At 38.9% G+C, this 15533-nt stretch overlaps 1 protein-coding gene across 14 annotated transcripts in view; it reads left to right on the forward strand.

Moving 5' to 3' along the window:
* The window catches only part of CACNA1C (calcium voltage-gated channel subunit alpha1 C), a 658158-nt gene that overhangs the window by 487769 nt on the left and 154856 nt on the right, over nucleotides 1-15533 (forward strand). For all 14 annotated transcript variants that reach the window (XM_078376325.1, XM_078376333.1, XM_078376335.1 and 11 more), the window contains 3 exons: nucleotides 4618-4644; nucleotides 6528-6688; nucleotides 9315-9540. In XM_078376325.1, the coding sequence (XP_078232451.1) occupies nucleotides 4618-4644; nucleotides 6528-6688; nucleotides 9315-9540 (414 nt within the window). The remainder of the gene's footprint in view (nucleotides 1-4617; nucleotides 4645-6527; nucleotides 6689-9314; nucleotides 9541-15533) is intronic.

A 15533-nucleotide genomic window follows, 5' to 3' on the forward strand; every position in this document is an offset into this window, starting at 1 on the left:
ACTTCATGAATTTCTAAAGCTAGCAGTGCCTTCAAAAGACTTCAGTGCTCTGTGTAGAAGCAGTGTGGAATCAATCTTTCCATTAAGCAGAAGTTGTACAAACCTGTCATTCGATTCCTTCTGCTTTATGGAGCGGACACGTGGATCATCTATCAATGCCATGCAAGAAACTTCAGTCACTTTCACCTTACCTGTCTTTGGAGAATTCTCAATATCTGATTTGTTTGTTTGTCTGTTTTACAGTAGTACCTTGGTTTACGAATGCCTTGGTTTACATAATTTTTAGTTTACAAATGGAAATCCGTTGAAAATAATGCTTCGGTTTATGGGTTTTTTTCAGGTTTTTTTCCAGTTCCCCCAGGATGCATTGTGCCTGTAGGTTTGTAGGGCCGCCCCCTTCCTATGGCAATCTGTGTTTTGGTTTACGAATTTTCCACATTACATAATGTTCTGGAGAACACATTAATTTTGTAAACCAAGGTATTACTGTATAAGCCACATTTCTCCTGATAAGGGGACCAAGGCAGCTCACAATATTAAAAAGAATAGATTGAAAACATAAGTCAAGCATTAAAAAATAATTAAACTACAGTGGTGCCTCGACTTACGACCATAATCTGTTCCAGAAGATGGGCGTAACTCGAAATGGTTGTAAGTCGAAGGACCATTTCTCATAGGAGTGCACTGAAATGCAATTAATCCATTCTGGCCAAAGAAAAAATCACATACAAAAAATCACTGTAAGACCCATCAGAAACACTATTAATCCCTTCCAGCTGAGGGGGGGAGAGAAAAGCAAGCGAAGTGTGCAAGACCCATCGCAAATGCAAAGAAGGCAAAGCAAAAAGCAAGCAGATCATGCAAGACCCATCACAAATGCAAAGAAGGCAAAGCAAAAAACAAGCAGATTGTACAAGACCCATCACAAATGCAAAGAAAGCAAAGCAGAAAGCAAACAGATCATGCAAGACCCATCGCAAATGCAAAGAAAGCAAAGCAATCTGTATTTGATGACTTCTTCATTGTCATAAATACTGATAACTCTCATTTTCAGAGAACTAGGATTACTTCTTCATCCTGATATCTCCATACTCAATCTAACAGCATGGAGGATCAACCCTAGATTGAGTAAATCAAATTGTTCAAGTAATGAGAAAGAAATTTTTACATGTGGTGGCATACCAGTTCCCAACCCTGTTCCATTTATCCCTACCTGGAGTCACTCCACTTTATCTTGCAAAATAGTCCTGCAGCAAAAAAAAAAAAAAAAAAAAAAAAAAACATGGAGGAATATGTTGTGCCTGATCCTGTATTGTGTGTGTAAATACCATGAATAATATCTATGGATATTTTCTGTTAGATTTTCTAATCTTCCTTTAAAGTAATCTAAACCAGTAATCATAACACATCATTACCTCAGTGAATTCAGTGAATCTGTTATGTGCTGTGTGAAACGTGCTTTTAAATGAGATCAATAGAATTGCTTGTGTGAGGTGGAAGATAGACCCCTTAAGGTGTTGAGTAACAAAAATATAAAAATAAAACATGGATATATTAATGGTGCTTTGAGAAATCTGAGCTGTGTCCAGGTACTTTGTACATAATTTATTCTGTAGCATCACAAAAAATATGATGGGGAGGAAACAGATGTGAAGTAGCAAGGGGGGAAGATATTATCAGATAACCTATTGGAGTGTTGGAGATGCTCATCTACAGCTTTAAATGCCCCAGAGATCCAGTGCATTCACATGCATGAAGAGTGGAACAACTACCACATCTGTTCACTTAATTAAATAAAATGTCTTCCAAAATGCCATTCAGCCCCTTTGGAGAAAATCAGATAAATAACACCCTATAGAGCTATGAGATTATGAACAATTTTAATTTATTTTTCCCAACCAGGGCCAATTTAAAGTTTAAAGGTGTCCCTAGGTATTGATAACTTTCAAGTACCTTTTAGAGTCCACTGATCTGCTCTCTGCAACAATGCAAGAAAACATAGTGAAGCTTCCATTTCCTTACAGTTTACTCTCTTTTTTGCACAGTAGGTACATAGCTAAATTCATTTGGCATCTTCTCCAGAGATATCGATGTATCATTTGTAATCTCAGTAGTTTTGTTCATAGTATGAAAGAATAAACTGAATCATTAGACACTGAACCACACTAAAATATATTTCTCGCACTGTCAGCTGGCAGTTTAAATTTATCTGGAGACACTTCTGTTTACAGGAATTGTACCTTCTCTACACATGTCCTTACAGTGCAGTTAAAGGTTAAATCCAACTGTATTTCTAACCTGAATATTTGTTTTAACTGCCTTTTTCTATGAACAATCACTCCATTTTAACAGATATTTAGCAAGAGGGAACACACTTTCACACTTAAGCAGATGATGTGGATGTTTATTTTACAACCATGTTGTGAGGGTGGTTTTGATAGTTTATTGCTCAGTCTTGCTAAAAACTTTTATTGTTCTAGAGAAAAGACAAGAAATAGAAGTGTTAGAAATAAATTAATTACTGTCTGCACCAGGATTATAGTGCTCAGCCAGATATGCAGCTGCAGGATATGACTCTGAGACCACTCATTGTTGCACAAACTAGAACTGGGCTGGAAACAGTGTGAAAGCATAACTGTCATTTAGCAAAGAACATTGCTAAATTCTTTATTTTCATCATCTAAGCTTTTTCATATAAGGAGTTTTCAGCCCTTGGGAGATTCCTTGCCCCCAGGAGAGAGCAAGAAAAAAGGTGCTACCTTTCCTCATTAAGTTTCCCATGATTTCTGCAAGGTGTACATAAAACCTGTGTTCTTTTACTTTGAGAGACAAAGCACAGCAAGATCAGAAGAGCTGATTGTCAAAAGAGACACAAATATTCTCCAGTCCTTTGTTTTAACAACAAAACAGCAGCCATAATCATTTTGCATCCTTTACCTTACGTATTTTTGTTAAAGCGTTAAGTTTACATGTTGTTTTGCACAATTTTGCTTAATTTATGCAAAACAATCCTTTTTGTTTTGGTTTCATCCCAAGTGCAACAAAACACCTTGTCTTTTCGGAAAAGATACATAATCCCTCGGTTCTCACGTGTGAGCACAAGGCAATTAAACATTCACACATTTCTTCCCTTAAGTATCTTGTTCGCATAGAAGCAACTGAGATGAGAATAAGGACAAAAAACATTTTTCAGTGCTCTTAAAGATAGCATGCCTGTTCTTCTATTAGGCAGAATGAAGTGGTGCCCTGAGTAGCAGGTGGTGGAATTGGCAGCAAGGTCTTCTTGCCCCGTGTCAGCCTGCTGTCTTCAGATGTTGGAGAAAAATGCAAAAACCACTTAATCCAGTTTTGTACATGGAATGGGAGGAGGTGCCCTTTTGTTTCCCTTGTGACTTACTTGAGACTCAGTTATGAAGCTTCAGTTGATTCTTCACTATATACGTTCCAATTATTACATTATGGTCTTTCTAAAGCTAATTCAAAGCTGTTAATTGTTATCAGCATTCCCCCTAACTGTGAGCATCTTAGCTCTGGCTGATGTGATCGTTGAATATAAGATACCTATTTGGAAATCCAGCACATGCTAGTCCTGCTCTGCTGCCAGCTGGTCACGTGCAACTGCTACCATCTGGAGGACTGGTATTTGTGAAGGCAGGAAAATACTAAGCAGACTAGCAGCTACCAGTGGCTGGCTTGTTTTCCACCTCCAATGTCTCGTTGAATAATCATGGGAATCAACTTCTTCCTTTAAAGCAGGTCTGAGCAGTAGATGGCCTCCAAGATGCATAAAGCCCCCAGGAAGCAAATCCTATCTGAAAACATGACAAACTGTAGAGGTGCATTCTGAGCACCACTGGGGGGAACCCATACTCCCCAAAACATTAATTTTTAATATTTGACCATTAGAGAGCACAAGGGAGTCTTTTCAATTTAACCCCCCCCCTTTTTTTTCAGTTAACCCATTTTCAAAGTTAATAAACTGCATTGTATCAATCCTTCAGGTCATATTACCTCCTGTGGGGGTACAGCCTTTGGGCTTCTGGAAAATATGAAAAATGGCTGTTGGTCCTGCTGAAATTACCCACCCCTCCTTTAAGGGAATCTGTTCAGCCGAGAAAGAATTTTCTCATTGCTCATTGAAAAGGCATTTTGAAAAAGAGCACTTGGTTATATCATCAATCACATCCAACTGATTTTGACCACCGCACATAAGCATTCCTTCTATGGGTGTTCTAACTAGTGGAAAAAGCTTTCCCACTAGCAAACATATGGTATATAAACCACAGGCAGCTCATATTCTGTGCAGGGGGTGCCTTCCCCAACTGTTTATAGTGAGCTCCTCAGCTCACAGCAAGTGCTGCCTTGATAAAGTCTACAAACCAGTTAATGTAGAAGTATGAAGAGGGAAAGGGTTTATCACCATTTATCAGCAGCAATGACTGATACATAGCATTTACAAGAGAAATAAGTATCGGTATAGAATCTATTTCTATTTGTCTGTCCACCTTCCTGCCTGCACTCCTATCTACTGTATCTAGCTGTCTGTTTGGTTTGATTGTGTTGAAGAATTATAGAATATGATTACAATTTATTAAAATAAGTTACTTTTTCTTTCAGGCATCGGATATCGAAATCTAAATTTAGGTAAGCTTTGTAACATCGCAACACATGTACATGCGCATACAGAAACATCTTGTTGAGCTGCTTCTTGTAAAAAATGTGAAGTCAGAATCAGAGAGGCCTGTCTGCTAGGTATAATCCAGGCCCCTCCCTGAAAGTTTAGGCTTCTCCCCCACAAAAAAGTAAATCTCTAATGCTTTTTCATGGTGAGGGACAAGAAAGAGAACAAAAGTGCATGGCCTTATGTTCAAACTGTATATTAATTATATATTAAAATTTTGTAACAATACAGTTAAATAACTTCACACACATTAAAACAGAAATCAGAAGTCATGTAGCACTAGTTTTTATTTTTCAGAAGCACTTGGGTGTCTGAGCATACTTCTCCAGATAAATGAAGTGACTGTGTCTAGAGTGGTCACATTTGACCAGATAGGCGGGGTATAAACTAACTAACTAACTAACTAACTAAATAAATAAATAAATAAATAAATAAATAGGGGCAGTATAAACTACTGTATTGGCAGTTTAAAATCATAATTTATGCCAGGAGAATATTGATTTTTTTGATAAAATGGTATAAGTTTCAGAGAATATGTGGTGTGTTATTTTATTGCTTTTTGATCTGGAGCGTAGGTTGTGCTGACTATGGTACAGGGATTGAGAGATAAAGGAATGGCCAAAGTGGATCTTTGTCCCATTTTGCTTGTGAATTTTACTAAAAAGAATCCCCAAAGATAGCGTTATTATCTTGGAGGCAAATGTTGCTTGGAAACTGGTTGCTAAGCAAGCTAAATTCTGAAGAATAGGAGATATGTAATTAGCTTTAAATATCTTGTGTGGTTAGTAATTACCCTCAAAAATCTCTTTGACACTTGTGAGGGGCTGTATGTTCCAGGAAAACAAATTGTAACGTGACAGTGTGCTGAACATTCCATCAGATCAAATAGTATGTAGAGTTATAGGTTCAAGGGAAAATTCTTGACCTTGCTGATGCTGTTGCTGAAAATAATATTGGACAAGGGCGTTTCATTTTGTTGTTGTTGTTAAGACATTGATCTTATCCCTGAAATTCAGAACAGTTACAGACCCATATCACAGAGACAATTAAGGTCCAATTTTTCATTTGACTTTTTTGGGCAATGGCAAAACATTTGTTATCCAGTAGCTATTTGGAGAAAGAAGAAAAAATAGCCTCTTCTTTCAATTTCAAACAGCTGGTGGTTTCTGAACAGGACCTTTGTCCCATTCTACTGCTAATGAAAAGAGTGTGAGTGGGTGCACTTGCGTGCATGCGTGCGTGCGTACACACACACACACACACACACACACACACACACACACACACACACACACACACATATCTAGGTACTTGTGATAAAGAATTGGATTGACTATAATACTATTAATAGAATTAAATTCTAGTTATCTGAGACTATGTATGTGTAGCTTTTGCAGCTTCCAAGCCCATCTTGTTACTAATATAGTTAAATGAAAATTAAAGGCTTTCAGGAAGGAAAAGAGTATTGTACTGGGGCTCGCTGCAAAGCTGTGAACATTTCACTGCCATGTCAGTGTCGTATGATATAGAGAAAGCTATGTAAAAAGCATCTGCTACCCACATTCAGCAGCTATCCATGTGCAAGAGAGCCTTGAAAAAGAATAAATAGTGTCGGGACTTTCTCAAATTGTTGCGTTTTTGCACTGAACAACAGCATTTCCCTTTCCCATTCCACCTTCCATTTTCAGGCAAAATTAATATAAATAATTGGTCCAATTTCCACTAACTTTGAATTAATCTTTAGAGCCATGTCATATTACAATAATTTTATTAATACAGCATTCATAACCACAGTTAATTCCTACCTTTTCAAATACTGTTTTTTGCATTCTTTGCTTTTCTGAAGCCGTTATTGGCGCAGATGGAATCGGTTCTGCAGACGGAAATGTCGAGCTGCTGTCAAATCCAATGTGTTCTATTGGCTTGTAATCTTCCTTGTGTTTCTTAACACCCTCACCATTGCTTCGGAACATTACAACCAGCCTGACTGGCTCACAGAAGTCCAAGGTAAGAAGAAGTAGGAGGCTCTATTTTGTAATTTATTTATTTTCAGTCTATACATATTTTTCAAATTAATTAAAATCACCTTTACTAATGTAAATATAGTGGTGCCTCGACTAACAAAATTAATCTGTATTGGAACAGTGGCCGTAACTCGAAAATTTTGTAAGTTGAAGCACCATTTCCCATAGGAATGCATTGAAAACCAATTAATCCATTCCGGCCGAAGGAAAAAAAATCACCAAAAAAATAAAAATAAAACACTGCAAGCCCCTGGGACTGCAAAAAACAAAACAAATCCAAACATTTGCTGTGGATGCCTCCTGGGCTTCCAAAGAATCGGCACCTGATGTGGCGGTCAGGGTGACTTTGGAAACCTGGGAATCTGGCACCCGGTGCAGTGGTTGGAGCAGCTTTAGAAGCCCAGGAAGCGGGCACCTGGTGCACCGGTCGGAGCAGCTTTGGAAGCCTGGGAGGCTGGCACTTCCAAAGCCGCCATGACCACTGCACCAGGTGCCAGCTTCCCAGGCTTCCAAAGCTATTCCAACCGCTGCACCGGGTGCTGGCTTCCAACACCGCCCCAACTGCCACACTGGGTGCCGGTGCTTTGGAAGCCCAGGAAGCTGGCATCCGGTGTAGTGGTTGGGGCAGCTTTGGAAGCCCGGGAAGCCGCCCCGACCGCTGCACTGGGTGCTAGCTTTCTGGGCTTCCAAAGCACCGGCACCCTGTGTGGCAGTCAGGCCGGTGTTGGAAGCCTGGGAGGCTGAGCTTCCCTTTTCCTAACCGTTGGGATAAAGAAGCAACCTCTTCACCACCAATGGTTTGAATTTTCCGCCCTTTCCCCATGCCTTTTTGTTTTTGTAAGTGGACGCTCCAGCCTCAAGTTGAAGCAAAATTTTGTGGCTGGAGCTTTTCGTAACTCAAAATGTTCGTAAGTAGGGATGTTTGTAACTCGAGGCCCCAGTAAACTGAGTATATGTACATTAAACTATATGATTACATACATACAGTATTAGGAAGAATTCATTACTGTATTAAATATAAAATTCACATTTTTGTATGAAAGATATACAACTGCATTAATATATTTTGCACTTAGTGTACAATTATTTCTACATTTAAATCTGTAATTAATGAAAGGACATTACACTCTCTCAAAGCATCCAGTGTGTTCAGATTTATTGTTCGGGAGCTATTTAGTGCTTACCTAGCATGGGGATGGGAGACTATGGCCTAGTATTTTCAATTTCATGTTCCAAATGCATATGATTAAAACCAGTCCATATCCATATGCTCTGTATAATATCAGAAGGCTCAGTTTCCACAATTATGTAAAGTTGTCTTGCATGTGTATTCTCTGGAATAGCCAAACCAATATTTCAAAATAGGCATCATTGTGCACTTTGGAACTTTTCATAATCTAGAACAGAAATGACCTGCAATTTAGTCCAGGGAAACCATATTGTACCCAACCATAATTTCATTGGTTTGTGCATTCATCTTTGCCAAGAAAAGATTACTCTCTCACCACAACTCAAGATGTCCAAAGAGAGGGGCCCTGCAAGATAAGAAATGGATTTTGGATAATCTCATACCTCTCTTGTTTATCTTGTGAGCATCTCCCTGTTGGGAAATCAGAAAATGGCACAGGAATCTCTGACATAACACAGAGACTTCTGTGTGACTTTTAATTTTGAGAAGGAAGGGTCACATGCTGGTTTGAAAGTAGCATGTGATCTTTTGCTTATGCAAATCAGTTGATATCTTTGGACTAGGAGTGACTTGGTTAAAAGTATAAGAGGAAAAAGAAGTTAATTATGTGTGTTTGCATGAGCAATTTAACGAGCAATCTGTCTTTGAGAGAAACTTGACTATTATTTAGGATCTTCTCTTTCAAGAAGTCCTGATTAGCTTTAAAGGAACTAGCAGGTTTTTGAGAACAGAGTTTGAAAAAATATTTTCTAGAACAAGGTTCCCAACCTTGGGTAATCTAGGTGTTCTTGGACTGCAGTTCTCAGAAGCCTTTCAGTACCTGCTGTACTGGCCAAAATTTCTGGGAGATGCAGTCCAAGAACACTTGTGTTACCCTAGGTTGAGAACCACCATTCTAGGAAAAAGTAACAGTCCATTTCACCTAACTCACTGTCTAGGAATTTAGGAGTGAATTCAAACTTGTGCAAGTTATTATAGCTCTTTATATGGAGGGCGAGTGTTATTTATTTATATATTACATATATCCTGCCTTTCCTTTATGAGCTTAGGGCATACTGCTGTAAACCTACCTTCCCTTCTTCCCAATTTCTGTTCATAGGAAATCTTTCAATTAAGTCAGGCTTAAAAAGAGTGGCTAACCCAAGGTCATCCGGTGAATTTCGTAACCAGGAAAGGACTTGAGCCAGAATCATCCAAATCCTAGTCTCAATACTGAAAGAACTACAAGACACTGACTCTATTGTATTACTGCTGATTTAAAATTTTGCTTTTCACAGCACAAAGATATGAAGGTGGTTATTCCAGAGGAAAACTTTATTGTAATATTTGTTTAGTCATTAAAATTATTCAAGTTGTTTTTGTCACATTACTGTAGCATTACCACAATAATAATCATTGTTTTTCTGTTTATCTCCATGAGATACTGCTAATAAGGTACTGCTGGCTCTTTTCACGGCTGAAATGCTTCTGAAGATGTACAGCTTGGGTCTTCAAGCCTATTTTGTATCTCTCTTCAATCGCTTTGATTGTTTCATTGTATGTGGTGGAATCCTGGAGACCATTTTAGTGGAAACGAAGATTATGTCACCACTGGGTATCTCAGTGCTGAGATGTGTGAGACTGCTGAGGATCTTTAAAATCACAAGGTATTTTCTTTTTTAAAAATGTTTAATACAGTTTATTAAGGGGCAGATATGGTCCTTCCTTATCCAAGAATCTTGTGAGCAGTTTCTAGGCAAAATGTATTTCTAGTATATTTTTCCACAAATAGTCATCCTCCATTTTCCTTCATGCTGTGTGACTGTGAGATATTATCATTATCTTTTTGTTTGTTTATGGTGGTCATAAAGGATCTGATAATGGGCTGATTTTTGATAGCCCTGTATTTAGAATGTTTTCAGAATTTAGTTAGATGCAGAAAAAACAAAAGCTTAGAATTTTATGCTAAAATTGCTTAGTGTGTCCAAATCTTAGAAATCTAGAGTGGCCCGACGGGCCAGATAGGCGGGGTATAAATAAATAAATAAACAAACAAACAAACAAACAAACAAACAAACAAACCGACCAACCAACCAACCAACCAACCAACCAACCAACCAACCAACCAACCAGCCAACCAACCAACCAACCAACCAACCAAAGCAGGAAACTGCAAAACAGAACACTCACAATGAAAATCAGCATTGCTTTTTACCTAAACATTAAAAATAACACAATTTTTTTATGGACAACCTAAGCAGGTCTATATAGGGAGGTGTCCCTATGTCTCATGTGACTGGTATGTGATTATTAAAAACCACTGAAATTTATGCTGTTAAGAGTTACACTGGTAGGTGTGATGAAAGGGATTCTGGCCATGAAATGTTATCCCCAGTTGGCAAGAATATATGTGTATGGGTGCAGAAATAAAAGAAATAAACACAGGAGTTAATTAGTGGCTAGTGATCCAAGCAGGAGTATATATGCCTAACTCTGCCACTGTAGCCTGATCCATGCATATATGCCTATCTCAGGCCACAGTAGGTGCTGCTTCCAGGTCAAATAAGGCCTTGAAAATGTCAATTATAGGACCTACATTAAAGAAACTTAAAAGAGAGGAGACAAGTGTTTAGTTATCAGAAGGTTTCCAATTTTCCCTTTTTGCTTAAAAGGTGGTAGCAAAGCAAAACCTCCTGGAAGATGCATCCACCCTTCACCCTTTCCAGTCTTTCCAGTCTCGCGTCTGACCTGGCTATGATACTGACACAGCCGGCTGAATGATCTCCTTTGCTATCTGGGCAGGGAGAGAGTCGTCCTTGCTGATACTGTTAAATCTTTTAGCAGCCTTTGATACAGTAGATCATGATATTTTGTTGAGAAGATTTGAAAGAGACCTGTATTGCTATGGTTTTCATCTTTCCTCTTGTCAGACCAGTACGGCAATGGTTTTCATCTTTCCTCTGCAAGAGGACCCAGAGAATGATGGTAGAGGACTGTTTATCAGCTCCCTGGGATTTGTCATGTGGCTGATAAGATCAGGGGCAGCATGGTTCAGAAGTAGGGTTACTGACAAGATTGCCAAACAGTATTGAATCAGAATTGGATCAGAAGCATTTTGTGTGATGGGAGGTCCATGGGAGTCCTTTCACTATGAAAAAGGCAGCATAAAAATACAATAAATAAGCAAATAAATAAATAAATAAATATTGTGATAATTTTGCCTATCTTATAGAAATTATCTAAAAATGAGGGCCATTGTTAAAATCACTGGCTTAGCATCTATGTAAAATGAATACTTTCTCAAGCAGTTTCACTCCCATGTTGTTTGGAATCTCAGTGGTGCTCATAAGCTAGGCTTAAGAGATGTCTAATTCATGTTGTATTTTGAAATGTGAGGGGTTCTTCCTCACCTTCATACCTGAGTATGACATTTCTCTAAAAGTGATCCAAAGTGGAGGACCTGATGAATGCAATTTTCCTCTTTTCCATAGAATTCTTACTTCAACCACTTTGAGTCTTGGAATGTGGTTTATAAAAACTTAATCATGATTTCTCTCTGTTGAACACTAATTTCCTAATAGAGCTTCAAAACAAGGGGTGGGTAGATATCAGAGTTGTAGGGCATTATGGGCGTGTCTTTTACTAGATCTCTAAAGCACCTCACATAGAACCAACCATTTGCATGGTAGCGAAATAAGGTTGCTTACTCCTAGTATTAATAATAATCGTCACAAGCACCAGCAGAACTTTAAAAAAAAGGAAAGTATAAAGCTCAACAAAACTTGGCTCCCAGCTCTCAAAAATACAGCGTGCAAAAGGTCAACGAACTCTACCCAGCCACAAAGACAGAGGATCACTACACACGAAAGACCAGCTAACGACACCCATCAACCACAGTGACAGATAATCTCTTCTCCTTAGCACAACAAGACACCCACAACAAGACACACGAATCACCCATCTACAGAAAAAGACAAAGGCCTATCTCACAGCCATAAATACTGCACTCCCAAGCCAACTACACCAGAGCACAGATTGCTGTCCTCTGAAGATGCCAGCCACAGAGACTGGTGAAACGTTAGGAAGAACAACCTTCAGAACACAGCCAAAGAGCCTGAAAAATCCACAACCAATAGTCATAATTGCTTGCCACTATCAATTCAAACCTATGGCAACGCTTTCCAGAACTTCTTTGATATACTCAGAACTAGTTTACCATTTGCTTCTTCTGAGAACACTCTAGAACCATGAAACGAGCTATCTAGCCAGCTCATTCTTGGTATTTAAAAAATGGTAAAAAATACTTATCAAATTTGAGACAAGGAGTTCTGTTCTGATACTCAGTCTAGGAGTTTGTTTGTTTTTAGTACCAGAACAGAACTCTTTGTCTCAAAAAAAACCCCCTCCATATAGAACTCCGTGTAAAAATATTTTTCATGCAGAAATCCTGGGTGCCCACTCCTCTGTGCAATTCTGTTTCTTTTATTTTGATTATTGATATTATTAAACATTTGGTGATTACAGATATTTATTGAATTCAGTTAGATACAGAGATTTAGCCAGCTCATGCCTATGTAAGACTGTTCCCAAGCACAAACTGTGTCCGAGCTAAAACATCAACCATAGCTTTGTAGTCCTTTCTGCACAATCTGATATATCTCCTACTCCAAATTTTAACTAATTTGAGAGGAATCCCCTATGAATATGGTGAAAGTTCACCTATTTTAAATTGGGAGAGAGAGGAAAGAGAGAACATACATACGTCATCATGGCAACAGGCTAAGAATCATCATCATCCAATTGCCACTTCAACCAGGTGACATTTCCCATCCTTCCAGCCACTTGTAACACAATGTCAGAAGACAGGGGACATTTGTGATGCTCCCTATCTTCCTGTGCAATAAAGCATACGTACATAGAGCAGGAAGATAACAGGTTTATTCATTGATTAAACAAGTTGACACTCTATTTTCCAAGTGGTTTGCAAGCCAACAGGAAGTCATGAAAGTGGTGATTTGTTTCCAATGTATTGCTTTTTTTGTGGGTCATTGCAAACAATAAAAGAAGTACTGACCTAAAGACCCATTTATATTTCACAAAGTCATGCTAACAAGTGCTACCTGGAATGCAGATGTGAGACTGCACAGAAATGATGAAGAGTATAGTTATCTGGTGTATGGAATGTATAGATTTGCAAAGGAATTGAGGGTATGGTATCTAATGTTCATATTTTCCTCCAGCATTTTCAGGACTTAACAGTAATTGTGTATGATGATGACTAATAGTGTTTTCAAAGTATGGGAAATATTTCAAAAGTGGTTTTACCAAAGCCATCCCCCAATGGGTTTCATGGTCAAACAGGATTTGAACCCAAGTCTCCTGAGTCTTAGTATATCACTCTGTCCATTACAGCACACCAGGACAATGATTATGCCTCTTTTAATCAGAAGAGCCAGTTAGGAGCAATATGACAAACTTGCCATGCCAACCCTCTCACCAGCAGACCCAGCATTATTACTATGAACATGTCTGTTACAAAATAAATCTTCATTGGAACCATTATCTGGATGCACCCTTATATAATTAATGGTTGGAGGTTAACCCTTTTGCCCACTTTAAAAGCACTCTCCTCATGCACTTCTAGTTTAATTCAGACACTATATTAAGAATTTCTCTTCAAACAGGCTTTTAACTGATAATAAGTTTCAGTTTCTTTGTGGTTTCCATGAATCAACATTGTATACTCACTGTTTCAACTTTAAATACTGTATTATCTTTCAATGTTGTAAGCCACCTTGGGTCCTTTTCAAGAAAAAAGGATAAAAATATTCTTAAAAAATAAATAATAAATAAATAAGAATTGTTTCTGCACCTGTGGAAAACTCCTCAGAACATTCTAGAGCTTAAAAAGAGATCTATTAGCATAAAAAAATTACACATTCTCGTGCATACCACAGCCATTCCTTCCATCCGCCATTGAGGAAGCTTCTGGGAAACATTCCTAGAGCTTATTTTCTCTTTTAGAAAAATCTTTACCTGTTTTTTCCACCATCCTTGTTTGTTATCCTCCCAAATTGGAAGTTGGTGGCCTTGCCATGAAGGATATAATCAATCTCAACACTTTTCTTTTAAAAAAGGAAGAAACCATCCAATGATAAGTTGTTGGCACCTGAAAAAAGTCCAAAATAAGTCGAAACCCTCCAAAAAACAATCAAAGCAACATCTTAAGCTGACTCAAACTTCTCTAGACTCTGATCAACTCAGACCCCATAAAGATCCTGATGACATCATCTGTCTAGGTTCGCAGGAAGAGTCAACTCATGCCCAGTCTCTTCCTCTACATCAGTCTGTTCCAAAAGTGGAGCCATTACATCCAGCATTCCCTTATGGAACTTTCTCCATTGCATGGCAGCTCTCATCAAGGTCAACCCTGCTTGCAGGGAACGTTCATGCTCATGGAGTCATCCCATCCCTCTGCCTCTAGAATGTGGGAAATGAGTCCATGTAAGAGTTTCTCTACAATGCAACATCTCTGGAAAACTTCCCCTCAGAATTGAGAGCCCATTTACCATAGTATTACAGTTCAATGCCCCAGTTCCATCATGGATCTAATCCTGGCACCTCCCTCTGCCATTCTTCAACTATGCTCTATCATTTAAAACAGTGGCTCCCTAGCTTGGTAACCCAGGTGTTGTGCTGGTTGGGGTTTTGGGGAGTTGCTTATTCATTCGCATACTGTAGGTAATCTACTGCTTCCAGGTGCTCTATGGGCCATCTGTAGTGACGACTCTCAACCCACTGTTTCTGACTCTGGCTCTGAGTCAGCAGAGGATTTCTCATATGCTTTAATCACCACCCTGGAGTCTGACATGGATGATGTTCACCCTACTTCACCTTCCGAGGATCTCCATTCTTACACTGATGTAACTTTAAGACTGGAGGCATCCATTTCACATCTCTATGCTAACTTCCCTCCTCATGGAACAAGCCCTCTACTTCACAGCTCACTTCTAGACAAGTTGAGAGCTTTTACAGAGTTTATGATAAGGAAACCACCTTCCTTCTCAAACACATGCTGCTGAATTCAATTATAATAGAGGCCACACAGACTGGGTCAAGGGAACCTACTAACTATGAATCTGCTCCAGGACCCTGTGCTGATCAGCCCTATTACACTTAAAAATAGGGAAGGCCATAAACTTGGTGCCTTGGGCATAAGGATTTGTTCTACTGCGTAAGAATTGGAAACTATTAGGATGCCATGGGAGTGAATCAGCATTTCCTATGGGAGATTTAGCCACCAATAGATAACCTTCCTGAGGACAAAAAAAATAGCCTCCAAATTCCAGCAGGAATTCTTGCAACTCCACGTATGCATGCCACCAACTGTGCTGTAAAAAACCTCCCTGCAGTAGTCTTCCTAAGAAGATATGCATGGCTCTGGATGGTTGGCCTCTCCGAGGACACCAGTGCTAGAACTGAATACCCCTTTGATGGGGAAGGTCTTGTCAGTCATAAAACAGATGATATTATGGATAACCTTGATAAAAAGAGAACTAATGCTGAGAAGATGTGATTCCTCCCTCAATATCATTAGTAGCAGTCTAGGGCCACTTCTAGAAGACCACATTCCTATTCATCATTTAGAACACAACCAGAA

Source organism: Pogona vitticeps, chromosome 5 (assembly GCF_051106095.1).
Source record: "Pogona vitticeps strain Pit_001003342236 chromosome 5, PviZW2.1, whole genome shotgun sequence".
Lineage (NCBI taxonomy): Eukaryota > Metazoa > Chordata > Lepidosauria > Squamata > Agamidae > Pogona > Pogona vitticeps.